A 14485-nucleotide genomic window follows, 5' to 3' on the forward strand; every position below is an offset into this window, starting at 1 on the left:
CAAACAGAAACTATAACATGAAACCAGTGAAGAGAGACATAAGACATGTGCAGATTAAAGATATAAAAGTGTTAAAAACATGTGGACTTATCCTATAAAATACTCTGGATGGAGTTTTTAAAAATTGACAGAGGTAAAAACGAACTAAGTTTTAAAGTCTGTGGTTCCAGTCAGTTGCGGGCAGAAAACTCAAATGAGGAACAGCCCAAAACTGTGAGGGCTTCAGGAACGATCAGGGTTATGTATCTGTTGGAGCGCAGTGTGCGTATGTGTGTGTATGTGTGCGTATGTGTGCGTATGTGTGCATATGTGTGCATATGTGTGCATATGTGTGCATATGTGTGTATATGTGTGCGTATGTGTGCGTATGTGTGCGTATGTGTGCGTATGTATGTGTGCATATGTGTGCGTATGTGTGCATATGTGTGCGTATGTGTGCATATGTGTGCATATGTGTGCGTATGTGTGCGTATGTGTGCGTATGTGTGCGTATGTGTGCGTATGTGTGCGTATGTGTGCATATGTGTGCGTATGTGTGCGTATGTGTGCGTATGTGTGCGTATGTGTGCGTATGTGTGCGTATGTGTGCGTATGTGTGCGTATGTGTGCGTATGTGTGCATATGTGTGCGTATGTGTGCGTATGTGTGCATATGTGTGCATATGTGTGCATATGTGTGCGTATGTGTGCATATGTGTGCATATGTGTGCGTATATGTGTGCGTATGTGTGCGTATGTGTGCGTATGTGTGCGTATGTGTGCGTATATGTGTGCGTATGTGTGCATATGTGTGCATATGTGTGCGTATGTGTGCGTATGTGTGCGTATGTGTGCGTATGTGTGTGCGTATGTGTGCATATGTGTGCATATGTGTGCATATGTGTGCATATGTGTGCGTTATGTGTGCGTATGTGTGCGTATGTGTGCGTATGTGTGTATGTGTGCGTATGTGTGCATATGTGTGCATATGTGTGCATATGTGTGCATATGTGTGCGTATGTGTGTGCATATGTGTGCGTATGTGTATGTGTGCGTATGTGTGCATATGTGTGTGTGCGTATGTGTGCGTATGTGTGCGTATGTGTGTGCGTATGTGTGCATATGTGTGCGTATGTGTGCATATGTGTATGTGTGCATATGTGTGCATATGTGTGTGCGTATGTGTGCATATGTGTGCATATGTGTGTATGTGTGCATATGTGTGCGTATGTGTGCATATGTGTGCGTATGTGTGCGTATGTGTGTGTGCGTATGTGTGCATATGTGTGTGCATATGTGTGCATATGTGTGCGTATGTGTGCATATGTGTGCATATGTGTGCGTATGTGTGCGTATGTGTGCGTATGTGTGCATATGTGTGCGTATGTGTGCATATGTGTGCATATGTGTGCATATGTGTGCATATGTGTGCATATGTGTGCATATGTGTGCGTATGTGTGCGTATGTGTGCATATGTGTGCGTATGTGTGCGTATGTGTGCGTATGTGTGCGTATGTGTGCATATGTGTGCGTATGTGTGCATATGTGTGCGTATGTGTGCATATGTGTGCATATGTGTGCGTATGTGTGCGTATGTGTGCATATGTGTGCATATGTGTGCGTATGTGTGTGTGTGCATATGTGTGCGTATGTGTGCATATGTGTGCATATGTGTGCATATGTGTGCATATGTGTGCGTATGTGTGCATATGTGTGCGTATGTGTGCGTATGTGTGTGTGTGCATATGTGTGCGTATGTGTGCATATGTGTGCATATGTGTGCATATGTGTGCGTATGTGTGCGTATGTGTGCATATGTGTGCATATGTGTGCATATGTGTGCGTATGTGTGCATATGTGTGCGTATGTGTGCATATGTGTGCATATGTGTGCGTATGTGTGCATATGTGTGCATATGTGTGCGTATGTGTGCGTATGATCTGCCTCACACTCTGAGGAGCTCAGGACCCAGAGTCACGACTAAACAAGGGGAGTCAGAGTTTCAGATTCATGCAGCTAAAACCTGGAACAGTCTGAACATGTGAGACAGACTCGACTCTGACTCTGTTTAAATCCAGACTCGTTCTGTTTAGCTGCGTCTGCGTCTGAAAGGTTTTCATTCTGCACTCTTCTTCTCTCTAATTTAATGTCTGTCTCTCTTTTTAATTTTATAATGATTATTTCTATTTTTATTTATTTTTATTGTGATTTGAATGTATTTCTTATTCTGTGAAGCACTAAATGACTTTGTGTACGAATCGTGCTGTACAAAGAAACTTTCCCTGCCTTGTCTAATGCCAAAATGTCGCTCTGGTCTCTGGGAAGTGTAAAAAGTTCTTACAAACTCATCGTGGTGAGTAGTCAGGATGCTTTGAAAGCATAAGGATAAGTGAGGAATAACTTTGGAGCACTGCAAACTGTTTTAAATGAACTAGTTCTGTTTTTCTTGTTTCATTTTTATGACAAATCTGGTATTAAGTATCACTGTTTACTAATCCTGAATAATTCTTAATAATTTTACTATTCATTAAAGGACAGACCTATATTTCTAAATTGGTCCTCTTAGAGCTTTTAACCATATTACAGTTGTTTCTCCTTCTCATTTTCCCTCTGGAAGTTGTCTTTTTTATTTTTTCCTTGTTTTATTATTGCAAATTTTCAGATACAAACAAAAAGTGCACCTAATAAAGGTATAAAGTTCAAATGAAATACATAAAAAACTGTGAATAAAAACATATTCACATATAAAAGGGCAATTTCAAAGCTTTAGTTTCATGGAATAAATTGAAACTTGTTCAAAAAAGACATAAGAAAATCAGTCTCTTTTCTCTTGGAAGTTGTAATTTTTATTCTCCTGTATTCAAGACGTCATTGCTCAGATCTAACCTTGTTTTTACCGCTTCCAGTCCACGCCCACCGCTCTGTTCTTAGATTGCTCTCCAATTTTATTCTCTTCATCTGTGACACGTGTAGGATTCGGCAGCGTCACGTCACATTTTGGTTCAAATGAAAAAGAAAAAAATCAGCAGATCGCTCGTGTGATGTGCAGCTCTCCAACAGAGGAGCCGACGACTGCACAGCTCTTTGTTGTGATGATGTTTACAGCGACGTCGCCTCTTGTTGGGCACAGTTTTGTAAAGCGAAAGTCAGTGGTCTTGTTTCTTATATTAGTTTGTTTCAGATCAGTGGTCCCCAACCTGTAGATCGCGATCAACAGTTCGATCTTTGCCGTGTCCCCGGTAGATCTCCAGCTGAATTCAACAATTTGTGATGCTAGATGTGCATTGAAAGTGAGCGCTTACTTTGGTTTAACTTAAAGGTTGTATAGAGGATTTTCCAAGGAACGAGAAATCCAGCGACTGTTTGTCCTTTTTCAAATGTTGCGCCCCCTCCCCTACAGCTCCTACGTAGAAACGCCTCCTCCCTCCTCCTCCTTACGCCAGAAACAGGTTTGTTTACAGCCGCTGCACATGACTTGTAAACAACTAACTACAGTGTTGGTTAGGCAAGACGGAGAAGTGAGGAGCGGGGGGAGGGGGTGCGCGGACATTTCGTGCGCGGACGAGAAGTGAGAAGCAGGGAGTGAGGAGAGGAAGAGGAGAGAGGAGAGGGGAGCGGTGCGTGGAGATTCCGCGAGGAGCAGGGAGAAGAGCGGAACGGGCAGAGAGGGGCGCGGAGATTCCGTGCGAATGAACTAGCTACTACTACAACACGCAGCAGCAAGCGGACTCTTTCTTTGCCTTGAAAATTACGTTTTCAGACATAGGATATCGCATTCGTGTCCTGAAAAACGTTTGTCTAGCTCTTGGAAATAAAGTACGTTTTCATAATAAGCAGAAGTTTCCTGTCCAGGAGTAATTTGTGGACCAGTGCGTCAGTCTTTAGACCCTGCGTCTGCTTCAGTCGCGCCATCGCTGGAATGAATCTTCCAAGAATCACCTTAGTTTGGCTTTCGCTGCTTTTCCCCTTGTCTTTCTCTTTCAGCGACCTCAAAAACGGACTTTCTTTTGCGGCGAACTGCTCCTGGATTCTTGTCGCCATTGCAACAAACTTTGTGCGAACTGCGAGGAAGATATAGGTCAAAAAAAGCCGCTAAGAACTGTTGCGTTGGTGGAGTAAACAGCGTCTGTGCGTCTTGCGTCTGTGGACTGCGTGACAGTCGTACGTAAACCACGTAACCGGCGGCGCAGGCAAGTCAGTTACGCTAGAAACGTAGGGAGTTTGATTGACAGCCTGTCAGCTCACAGATAACGAGGCAGTGTCGTTATCTATTGGCAAATGTTTAGCCCCACCACGTCCAGAGTTGATGAATTTTTATTCTCTTTTTTTTTGGTCATCATAATTACAAGGCTACTGCATCTATAATCTATCATTGACAATTTGAAACAAAAAAAAAACAAAAAAAAATCCTCCATACAACCTTTAACTGCGTGAAGTGGTCTTTTCACAAATGAAAATCAACAAATCCAAGCACAGAAACAGTCTGACCGAGAGGCACCTCACAGATTGTCTCAGTTTAGCTGTTTGCATCTATAAACCAAACTTCAAAACATTACCCAAGGAAATTCAGATTCACCCATCACCCCGAGTTTGATAATAATAGAACTTCTCTCATTGACCCTTAATGCTGTTTAGTGATCAAATTTGCACTATTTTGGTTGCTTTCACTGCATTTGGTTTGCATTTTGTTTGTATTGCAGTTACACATTTTTTCTTGCAGAGAGTGTTTTGGTCCCCATTCTGTAATGAGTGTTCCTTAAGTTACAAGATTGCAAAAATAAATCTGTGTGGAACTATAAACACGATCACTTTTGTTGTTGTTATTCACGTTCATGTTGGTAGATCTTGCTCTTTTCTCGGACCAAGTATGTAGATCTTTGTCTGAAAAAGGTTGGTGACCACTGTTTTAGATCAATAGTGCGAATAAAAAAATATGTAAATTATAACATTATGATCCACAGATGTCAAAGGTTTTAACTATACAGCAGACACAAGCATAGACTGTATTTTTTGGACTATAAGTCACTCCAGAGTATTTATTTATTTTATTTATTTATTTATTTATTTCATTCATAAAGCATAAAAAGACATCTACAGTGTCACAACATCAAACACACAAGAAATGAATGAAAAGGAGCAGAAAGAAGAAAAAATCTTATGTTATCTGCCCCCCTTTCCTTTTTCAAGACAAAACATCAACACTGATCGTCACTAAACATTCCATATCAGTTCAGGCACAATTACTGATCAATTGCAAACAGTAAATCTTCTCTTTTTCATACAGACACATTGCATTCGATTTTATATGTTTTTTAAATGTCATCATTGTACTTGATTCTTTTATTTCATTGTCAAGACTTTTCCATAAGTTCACTCCTTTCACAGCGACGCTTCTCTCCTCAACCTTGGTTCTGAATCTGGGTTTTTTAAACATGTAGGTTCCTTTTAAATTGTAGTGGCTTGTTCTCATCTCAAACAGTCTTTGAATATTTACAGGTCATACATTGCACTTTGCTTTACACATGACTTTGAGGAGACTTAAGTCAACAATATCCTGCATTTTCAACACTTTAAGTTGAGCAAATATTGGGTTGGACGTCTCTCTACAATGACTGTTGGTGATAATTCTCAAGGCCCTTTTTTGTAAAATAAATAAAGGTTGTAGGTAAGTTTTACATGTTGAACCCCAAATTTCCACACAGTACATCAGATATGGTACAGTTATAGAGTTATACAAGGTTAATAATGCTGTACTATTTAGTGAGAACTTTATTTTATGCAGAACAGCAATGGCTTTGGAAATGTTGCATGTTGTATAAGTTGCCCCAGCTAAAAATGCTTAATGAAGAAGAAAAAAACATATATAAGTCACACTTTTTGGGGGAAAATCAGAGACCAGGAACCGATAATTCATGTTGAAAGTCAAGTTGTAGTAAAAACAATAGAAGAGAGAACAACAGACTGTTAACGTCACATATGAACAGTTCTTCAGATAAACTATAACATAAACAACAGAACAGAACAAGTTTAACAAACTCTCCATCTCACTCCAAATCACTAAATCCATTCAATTCTTCATCCTCGGTGTCACTTCTGAACAACAGAGCGACGCTTCCTCTTCTGTGTCGCTGTCGTCAGACTCAGCATCAGTTCCAGTTAGAATTATTCCGGCTTTTCTGAATCCCGACAGGATGGTTTCCCTGTCACTGAAGTCACTTAAATGTTAATTGTTCAGTGGTGCAGAAGTAACGGTGCGATCGACTGACGTGATACAGACAGGACGGAGGCTCTTTCTGCAGGAGACATGCGCAGTAGAGTGAAGTGACAGTGGTGCAGGAGGAACAGGAGCAGCAGATACTCACACACAAGACTAGAACCTCAGCATTTTAATATAAGTCACACTGGAGTATAAACTGTGTTGGGAAGGTGACAATTAAAATGTATTTCCCTACAGAAAATGTAGTTTGTAACGTAATCCATTAAATTACTTAAAGTGAGTAATGTAATCTGAATACTTTGGATTACTTGATTTGCTGTAGAGAAGCAAAGACTCGGAAATCGTAACATAAGAAGTTTTATCTGCTAAAAGAAAATAAAAAGCCCAGACTTTACTGAACCAAATTAAAAATATTATTGATGGAAGACGAGGAGACACGTCCACGCAGCAGGATTTAGTCCTGTTAAATCCTGTTTTAGTCCTGTTGTAGACCTGGTTTAGATCTAGTTTAGACCTGGTTTAGATCTAGTTTAGACCTGGTATTAGCCCTGGTTTAGACCTGGTTTTAGACCTGGTTTTAGACCTGCTTTAGATCTAGTTTAGACCTGGTTTTAGCCCTGGTTTAGACCTGGTTTTAGCCCTGGTTTAGACCTGGTTTAGATCTAGTTTAGACCTGGTTTTAGCCCTGGTTTAGACCTGCTTTAGATCTAGTTTAGACCTGGTTTTAGCCCTGGTTTAGACCTGGTTTTAGCCCTGGTTTAGACCTGGTTTAGATCTAGTTTAGACCTGGTTTTAGCCCTGGTTTAGACCTGGTTTAGATCTAGTTTAGACCTGGTTTTAGACCTGGTTTTAGACCTGGTTTAGATCTAGTTTAGACTTGGTTTTAGCCCTGGTTTAGACCTGGTTTAGATCTAGTTTAGACCTGGTTTTAGACTTGGTTTTAGCCCTGGTTTAGACCTGGTTTAGATCTAGTTTAGACCTGGTTTTAGCCCTGGTTTAGACCTGGTTTTAGACCTGGTTTTAGACCTGGTTTAGATCTAGTTTAGACCTGGTTTTAGTCCTGATTTAGACCTGGTTTAGACCTGGGTTCAGTCCTGGTTCAGTCCTGGTTCAGTCCTGGTTCAGTCCTGATTTAGTCCTGGTTTAGTTTCCGGCAATGAGTGGAATTACAAAAAAAAAAAAAAAAAAAAAAAGGATTTAGCCTAAAATGTGAAAACAGGAAAATACCCCCATGTAATCCATTTATTTCAACAAAGTAACTGTAATCCAATCACCACTCACTGAAACAGTAACTGTAACTGAATACAGTTACTCATAATTTGTACTCTGATTACTTAACTCTGGTACATGTAATCTGTTACTCCCCAACACTGAGTACACATACCTAAAAATTAGTGTTGTACTTTTACTTTTGCACTTTATTACCTTCCAGATAAATAACAGATGCAGTCAAAGTAAAGTTTGAGTGACAAAAACTGCTCCTGTCTGACCAGTTCATTCTTATTCTGCGTGTTGGTTTCCAGGATCTAAAAGTATTTGTCTCCTAAAGAAACATTTTGACACCTCATCACTCACGAACCTGCATCCTAAAGGTTGATGGACAAATGCTCTTCACACTGTTCCTCCTCACCAAGTTTAAAGGGCTCAGATTACACTGTTTTATGATTTTTGTTTTAAAGGTTGTATAGAGGATTTTCCAAGGAACGAGAAATCCAGCGACTGTTTGTCCTTTTTCAAATGTTGCGCATGCGTGAAACCACCTCCCCTACAGCTCCTACGTAGAAACGCCTCCTCCCTCCTCCTCCTTACGCCAGAAACAGGTTTGTTTACAGCCGCTGCACATGACTTGTAAACAACTAACTACAGTGTTGGTTAGACAAGACGGAGAAGTGAGGAGCGGGGGGAGCGGGTGTGCGGACATTTCGTTCGCGGACGAGAAGTGAGGAGCAGGGAGAAGAGCGGATCGGGCAGCGGGGAGAGGAGCAGGAAAGGGGTGCAGAGAAGAGTGCGCGGAGATTCCGTGCGAATGAACTAGCTACAACACGCAGCAGCAAGCGGACTCTTTCTTTGCCTTGAAAATTACGTTTTCAGACATAGGATATCGCTTTCGTGTCCTGAAAAACGTTTGTCTAACTCTTGGAAATAAAGTACGTTTTCATAATAAGCAGAAGTTTCCTGTCCAGGAGTAATTTGTGGACCAGTGCGTCAGTCTTTAGACCCTGCGTCTGCTTCAGTCGCGCCATCGCTGGAATGAATCTACAAGAATCACCTTAGTTTGGCTTCGCTGCTTTTCCCCTTGTCTTCTTCTTTCAGCGACCTCAAAAACGGACTTTCTTTTGCGGCGAACTGCTCCTGGATTCTTGTCGCCATTGCAACAAACTTTGTGTGAACTGCGAGGAAGATATAGGTCAAAAAAAGCCGCTAAGAACTGTTGCGTTGGTGGAGTAAACAGCGTCTGTGCGTCTTGCGTCTGTGGACTGCGTGACAGTCGTACGTAAACCACGTACCGGCGGCGCAGGCAAGTCAGTTACACTAGAAACGTAGGGAGTTTGATTGACAGCCTGTCAGCTCACAGATAACGAGGCAGTGTCGTTATCTATTGGCAAATGTTTAGCCCCACCACGTCCAGAGTTGATGAATTTTTATTCTCTTTTTTTTGGTCATCATAATTACAAGGCTACTGCATCTCTATAATCTATCATTGACAATTTGAAACAAAAAAAATCCTCCATACAACCTTTAAAGTTTTTTCCTCATCATAAACAGACCTGGAGTTGTGTTTTGTTTCATTCACACATGTTTAACTCACAAACCTGCACGTTTACACTGAGAAACTATTAAGTGTTACTCAAACATGTGTGAATGAAACAAAACTCCAGGTCTGTTATTGAGGACGAAACAACATTATAACGTGGTTTAAATCTCACAAGAGTCAATTTTGCCTAATATACGACCTTTAAAAAAAAAGTGTATCATTCGTTTATTCGTTTTTCAAAATAAAAACAAAAATAAGAAAATGAAAAAAACAACTATTTTCTTCATTATTTGTCAAAATGAAACAAAATGAAAAAAAAAAAACTGATAATGATTTGATTTTTTAGTTTTTCAATTTGTGTTTAAATGAATAATGGAAAAAAATGGATAACGACCGTTTCCCGTTAAGCGACTTAAACTGCGATGCCAGACTGAACCAGGACTAAAACAGGACTAAACCAGTCTCAGTCCTGGTCTGGCCCTGGTCTGGTCCCGTTCTGGTCCCGGTCTCAGTCCCGGTCCGGGACATTTCCGGGACCATCCCGACACTCAGTCCTGGTTTAGTCCTTTTTCAGTCCATATGCGGCGCAAAAGTCCAGGATTGCAATTTAAGTCACAAAAACGGGAAATGGTTCTTATCTGATTTTAAAAAAAATATTCATTTAACCTGAAAATTCAATAGTTTTCCATTTATTCATTCTGGAGACAAATAATGAAGAAGAAAATTGTTGTTTTTTTTTATTTTCGTGTTTTTGGTTTTATTTTGAAAAACAAATGAACAAATGATACTTATATATGATCTTCAAATATATCACGTTCTTCATTTTATCTGTACTTCATGTTTTCTCACGTTTACTACGACTGAGGACTTAAAGTCAAGTTTGAGTTACAGAAACTCTCTGTCTGTGTGTCTCTGAGCCGTGTTTTCTGGTTTCTGTGTGTTGTTTCCAGGATCAGTTACAAGACGGCGTACAGGAGAGGGGTCAGGACCATGTACCGCAGACGCTCTCAGTGCTGCCCGGGATTCTTCGAGAGCGGAGACCTGTGTGTCCGTAAGTGTCTCACGTGAACAGACAAACAACAGCGACTGAGCTCAACATGACTCTGTGTCTGACTTGGCCCCTGTTTCTGTGGACAGCAGTACTTGGCTAGTGTTTTTATTTATGTTTATTAAGGACATCAGACTCACATTAGACAAGCCGGATGCTTTAAGTGTTTCAACACCTGTCCACATAAAAATATATCAAATACATGCATAAAAACAGACAAAACACAGAAGTTATAAACAGATAAGACATATACAGTATTTTTATATTTATATTTATATTATATATTTATTATTTATATTTATATTATATGTATATTATTATATATTTTTATACAGTATTATTTTCAGTGAGTGCATTTTTGGTTGGAAACATACAATAATTTTAATTTATGTTTAAATGAGTTGTGTTACAGTCTCAGGCCTTCAGTTCTGACTTGTTTTGTGTGTTTTAATTATTCTGCTGGTTTTCCTGAGTCCTGTTGTGGAGCTCTGGTCTGTGATTGGTGCGATTACACCCTTATCATCAGAAGGCCCTAGTCACAAAATCATTCCCTCTTCTATTGGTTTGTCAGCAAAATATCTCTCGAACAATTGAATGTATATTTAATGAAAGCAGCAGGGAATAATCCCTGGATATCAGGGAAGAATTAGTAAACTTCTGGATGGCTGCAACATCAAAACTTTTAGAGATATTGACAGGAAAACGCATAATCATGCATAACAGCATTAGCTAAGGCCAACATTACTTAATTTGTTTGTCTATAAATCCACCAATGCTATATTAAAATAAAAAGATTTAAAATAAAATTGAACTGAAGGTTGTAGAGCTCGAATTACTGAACATTTTGCAAGTTGTTCAATTATTAACCCTGTTACACTTAAGACAGACATTTCCACCCAAATCATTATTTCCTCAAACATTTTTGCTGTATTTTAACTTGATAAGAACTGACTCCTTAGCCAGATGAGTAGTTACGTGAAAGAAGTTTAATAACATCGGAATGTTCCATGTTACGTCTTTGCGAGCGGCTCAGGGAGGCCCAGACAAAAGTGAAACATCTGTATTTATAGTTTATGATAATGAGTAAAATGGGCGTGTGAACACATGAGCTTTTGGTACAGAAAATATACAGTAAGGCAAAAGTTCATAATGAAACTCGTGGCTGCTGGATGTGCTCAAATAGTATTAGAAGTCAGTTTATCACTTCACGAAAATACTGGACGCTCTAACATATGGAAACACACTGTTGTAAATTATAAGAAGAAGAAGATTTCATGCTTATATCAGTTGCTGTTGGTTTCTAATATTAAATCAGCTGGTTGCAGTTTCACAGTCTGGCCCCTTTGGCAGAGAAAGAGACTGACCAAGAGTTTGTCCTGTACATGGGAACAACACAATTACTTCTAGTAGCATCTCTTGCAGTAACTCTTTGTGAACATTTTATGGTCTTGGCAAATTCTGTATTCTGTGGCGTATCGGAGTTAAAACAAACTTCCGAGGCCCGTTTCTCGAGCCGTTTTCCACCGTCAGGACATCCAACAACCACACAATTACAAAGTCCGAATCCCAAAACTAAAACATGACGATATCAGAACCAGAAAAATCCGTGTATCATTCGTTCATTCGTTTTTCAATATAAAACCAAAAATAAGAAAACGAAAAAACAACAGTTTTCTTCGTTATTTGTCTCCAAAACCAAAATGAAAAAACGGATAATGATTCGTTTTTTCAGTTTTTCGATTTTGTGTTTAAATGAAGAATGGAAAAAAAGGATAACGGCCGTTTCCCGTTTACGTGACTTCAATGACTGCGATGCCGAACTTTTGCACCGCATACGGACTGAACCAGGACTGATCCAGGTCCGAGACCAGAGCGGGACTGAGACCGGGACCAGACAGGGACCACAGCGGGACTGAGACCGGGACCAGACCGGGACCAGACCGGGACCAGACCGGGACCAGACCGGGACCAGACTGGACTCCGAGCTTTGACTCCGAGCTTTGACTCTGAGCCTCCACGGCGTCCGAGCCTCAGCTTTGAGCTCCGGCCCTGCCTTGGGCTCTGAGCCTCCAGTCTGGTCCCGCTCTGGTCCTGGTCTTGTCTTGGTCTCGGTCTCAGGCCCGCTCTGGTCCCAGTCTCACCGCATACCGACTGAATCAGGATGGATCCAGGTCCGAGACCAGACCGAGACCAGAGCAGGACTGAGACCGGGACAGAGCTGCTCTGGTTCTCCGCGCTCAAGAACCGCGGCTGGTTCCGAGGTGGAGCAAAGCCTCCGACTGATGCATTCACACCAATGAAAATGAATCGAACTAAGAGCTTTTGGTTCAAATGGACCAGGTCCAGGACCAGACCGGGACCAGAGCGCTACTGAGACTGGGACCAGACCGGAGGCTCAGAGCCCACGGCAGGGCCGGAGCTCGAAGCTGAGGCTCGGACCCCGTGGAGGCTCGGAGTCAAAGCTCGGAGTCCGGTCTGGTCCCGGTCTGGTCCCGGTCTGGTCCCGGTCTCAGTCCCGCTCTGGTCTTGGTCTGGTCTAGGACCTGGATCAGTCCTGGTTCAGTCCGTACCCGGTGCAAAAGTCCGGCATCGCAGTCACTGAAGTCACGTAAACGGGAAACGGCCGTTATCCTTTTTTTCCATTCTTCATTTAAACACAAAATCGAAAACTGAAAAAACGAATCGTTATCCGTTTTTTCATTTTGGTTTTGGAGACAAATAACGAAGAAAACTGTTGTTTTTTCGTTTTCTTATTTGTGGTTTTATATTGAAAAACGAATGAACGAATGATACACGGATTCAGAAACAAAAGTGATTTGGTTCAAAAGACTTGAAAACATCGACTTTGACAATAAACGGAAATCAAACGTGGCGATTTGATGCTCACTTTTTCCGAGGATCCTTCCCAGTTTGCATTGCGCGATGACCGGAAGTTCGAAATTCGGGATGCGTGTATCGAGGTTGAGGTTTGGGTTGCCAGATCCTGAACATAAAACCATTTTAGACCAAAACCCAAAAGAGACTCTTCACGTATTTGACAGTTAAAGGCGTCCGAGGTTAAAGTTATGATTATAAAGTCGTTTTAAATCCGTAGTGCTTTTTTTTTTTTTTTTTTTTTAACATACGTTCTGTCAAATCCAGATGTTTTTCCTGTTATGTTCTGGCAAGTTTATGACTAAGACTTGATTCTAAAAATATAATTTAATCTGAGTTTCCTGCTGAGCCCAGTGTCCAGTTGTGTAATGAAAAATGACTCATGAGGATGTCACGATGTCACGATGTCACGATGTCCGTCTGGTCCTAACTCCTCGCCACAAATCAATTATCCTCTTCAGATGGGACTAAACCAGGACTAAACCAGGACTAAACCAGGACTAAACCAGGACTAAACCAGGACTAAACCAGGACTAAACCAGGTCTAAACCAGGACTAAACCAGGACTGAACCAGGACTGAACCAGGATTAAACCAGGTCTAAACCAGGACTAAACCAGGACTGAACCAGGACTGAACCAGGATTAAACCAGGACTAAACCAGGTCTAAACCAGGACTAAACCAGGACTGAACCAGGACTGAACCAGGATTAAACCAGGACTGAACCAGGACTAAACCAGGACTAAACCAGGACTAAACCAGGACTGAACCAGGACTGAACCAGGACTAAACCAGGACTAAACCAGGACTAAACCAGGACTGAACCAGGACTAAACCAGGACTAAACCAGGACTGAACCAGGACTAAACCAGGACTAAACCAGGACTAAACCAGGACTAAACCAGGAAAACCAGGACTAAAACCAGGACTAAACCAGGACTGAACCAGGACTAAACCAGGACTAAACCAGGACTGAACCAGGACTAAACCAGGACTGAACCAGGACTGAACCAGGATTAAACCGGGACTGAACCAGGTTTAAACCAGGTCTAAACCAGGACTAAACCAGGACTGAACCAGGACTGAACCAGGATTAAACCGGGACTGAACCAAGTCTAAACCAGGACTAAACCAGGACTAAACCGGGACTAAACCAGGTTTAAACCAGGTCTAAACCAGGACTAAACCAGGTCTAAACCAGGAATGAACCAGGACTAAACTGGGACTAAACCAGGTTTAAACCAGGTCTAAACCAGGACTAAATCAGGACTAAACCGGAACTGAACCAGGACTGAACCAGGACTGAACCAGGACCAAAGTAAGAATGAACCAGTACTCAAACAGGACTCAACCAGAACTAAACCAGGGCTAAACCAGGACTAAATCAGGACTAATCTACGAATAAACCAGGTCTGAACCAAGACTCAACCAGAACTAAACAAGGACTAAACTAAGACTGAATCAGGACTAAACTAAGAATAAACCAGGTCTGAACCAGGCCTAAATCAGGACTAAACTAAGATTGAAAACTGGACTAAACTAGGTCCAAAGCAAGACTGAACCAGGACTCAGATGTTGAGCGAGTCTTGATCAGGACCTTAAGTTGGAGGAT

General features: G+C 41.3%; 1 protein-coding gene across 1 annotated transcript in view; it reads left to right on the plus strand.

Moving 5' to 3' along the window:
- LOC110162155 (multiple epidermal growth factor-like domains protein 11) overlaps positions 1 to 14485 on the plus strand; it is a 265012-nt gene that overhangs the window by 21307 nt on the left and 229220 nt on the right. Inside the window, exon 3 of the mRNA XM_055154873.1 lies at positions 9902 to 10002. Coding sequence (XP_055010848.1) covers positions 9902 to 10002 — 101 coding nt within the window. The remainder of the gene's footprint in view (positions 1 to 9901; positions 10003 to 14485) is intronic.

This window comes from Boleophthalmus pectinirostris, unplaced genomic scaffold, assembly GCF_026225935.1.
Source record: "Boleophthalmus pectinirostris isolate CB_2022bp ecotype Guang Dong unplaced genomic scaffold, ASM2622593v1 HiC_scaffold_19, whole genome shotgun sequence".
NCBI classification, from domain to species: domain Eukaryota; kingdom Metazoa; phylum Chordata; class Actinopteri; order Gobiiformes; family Gobiidae; genus Boleophthalmus; species Boleophthalmus pectinirostris.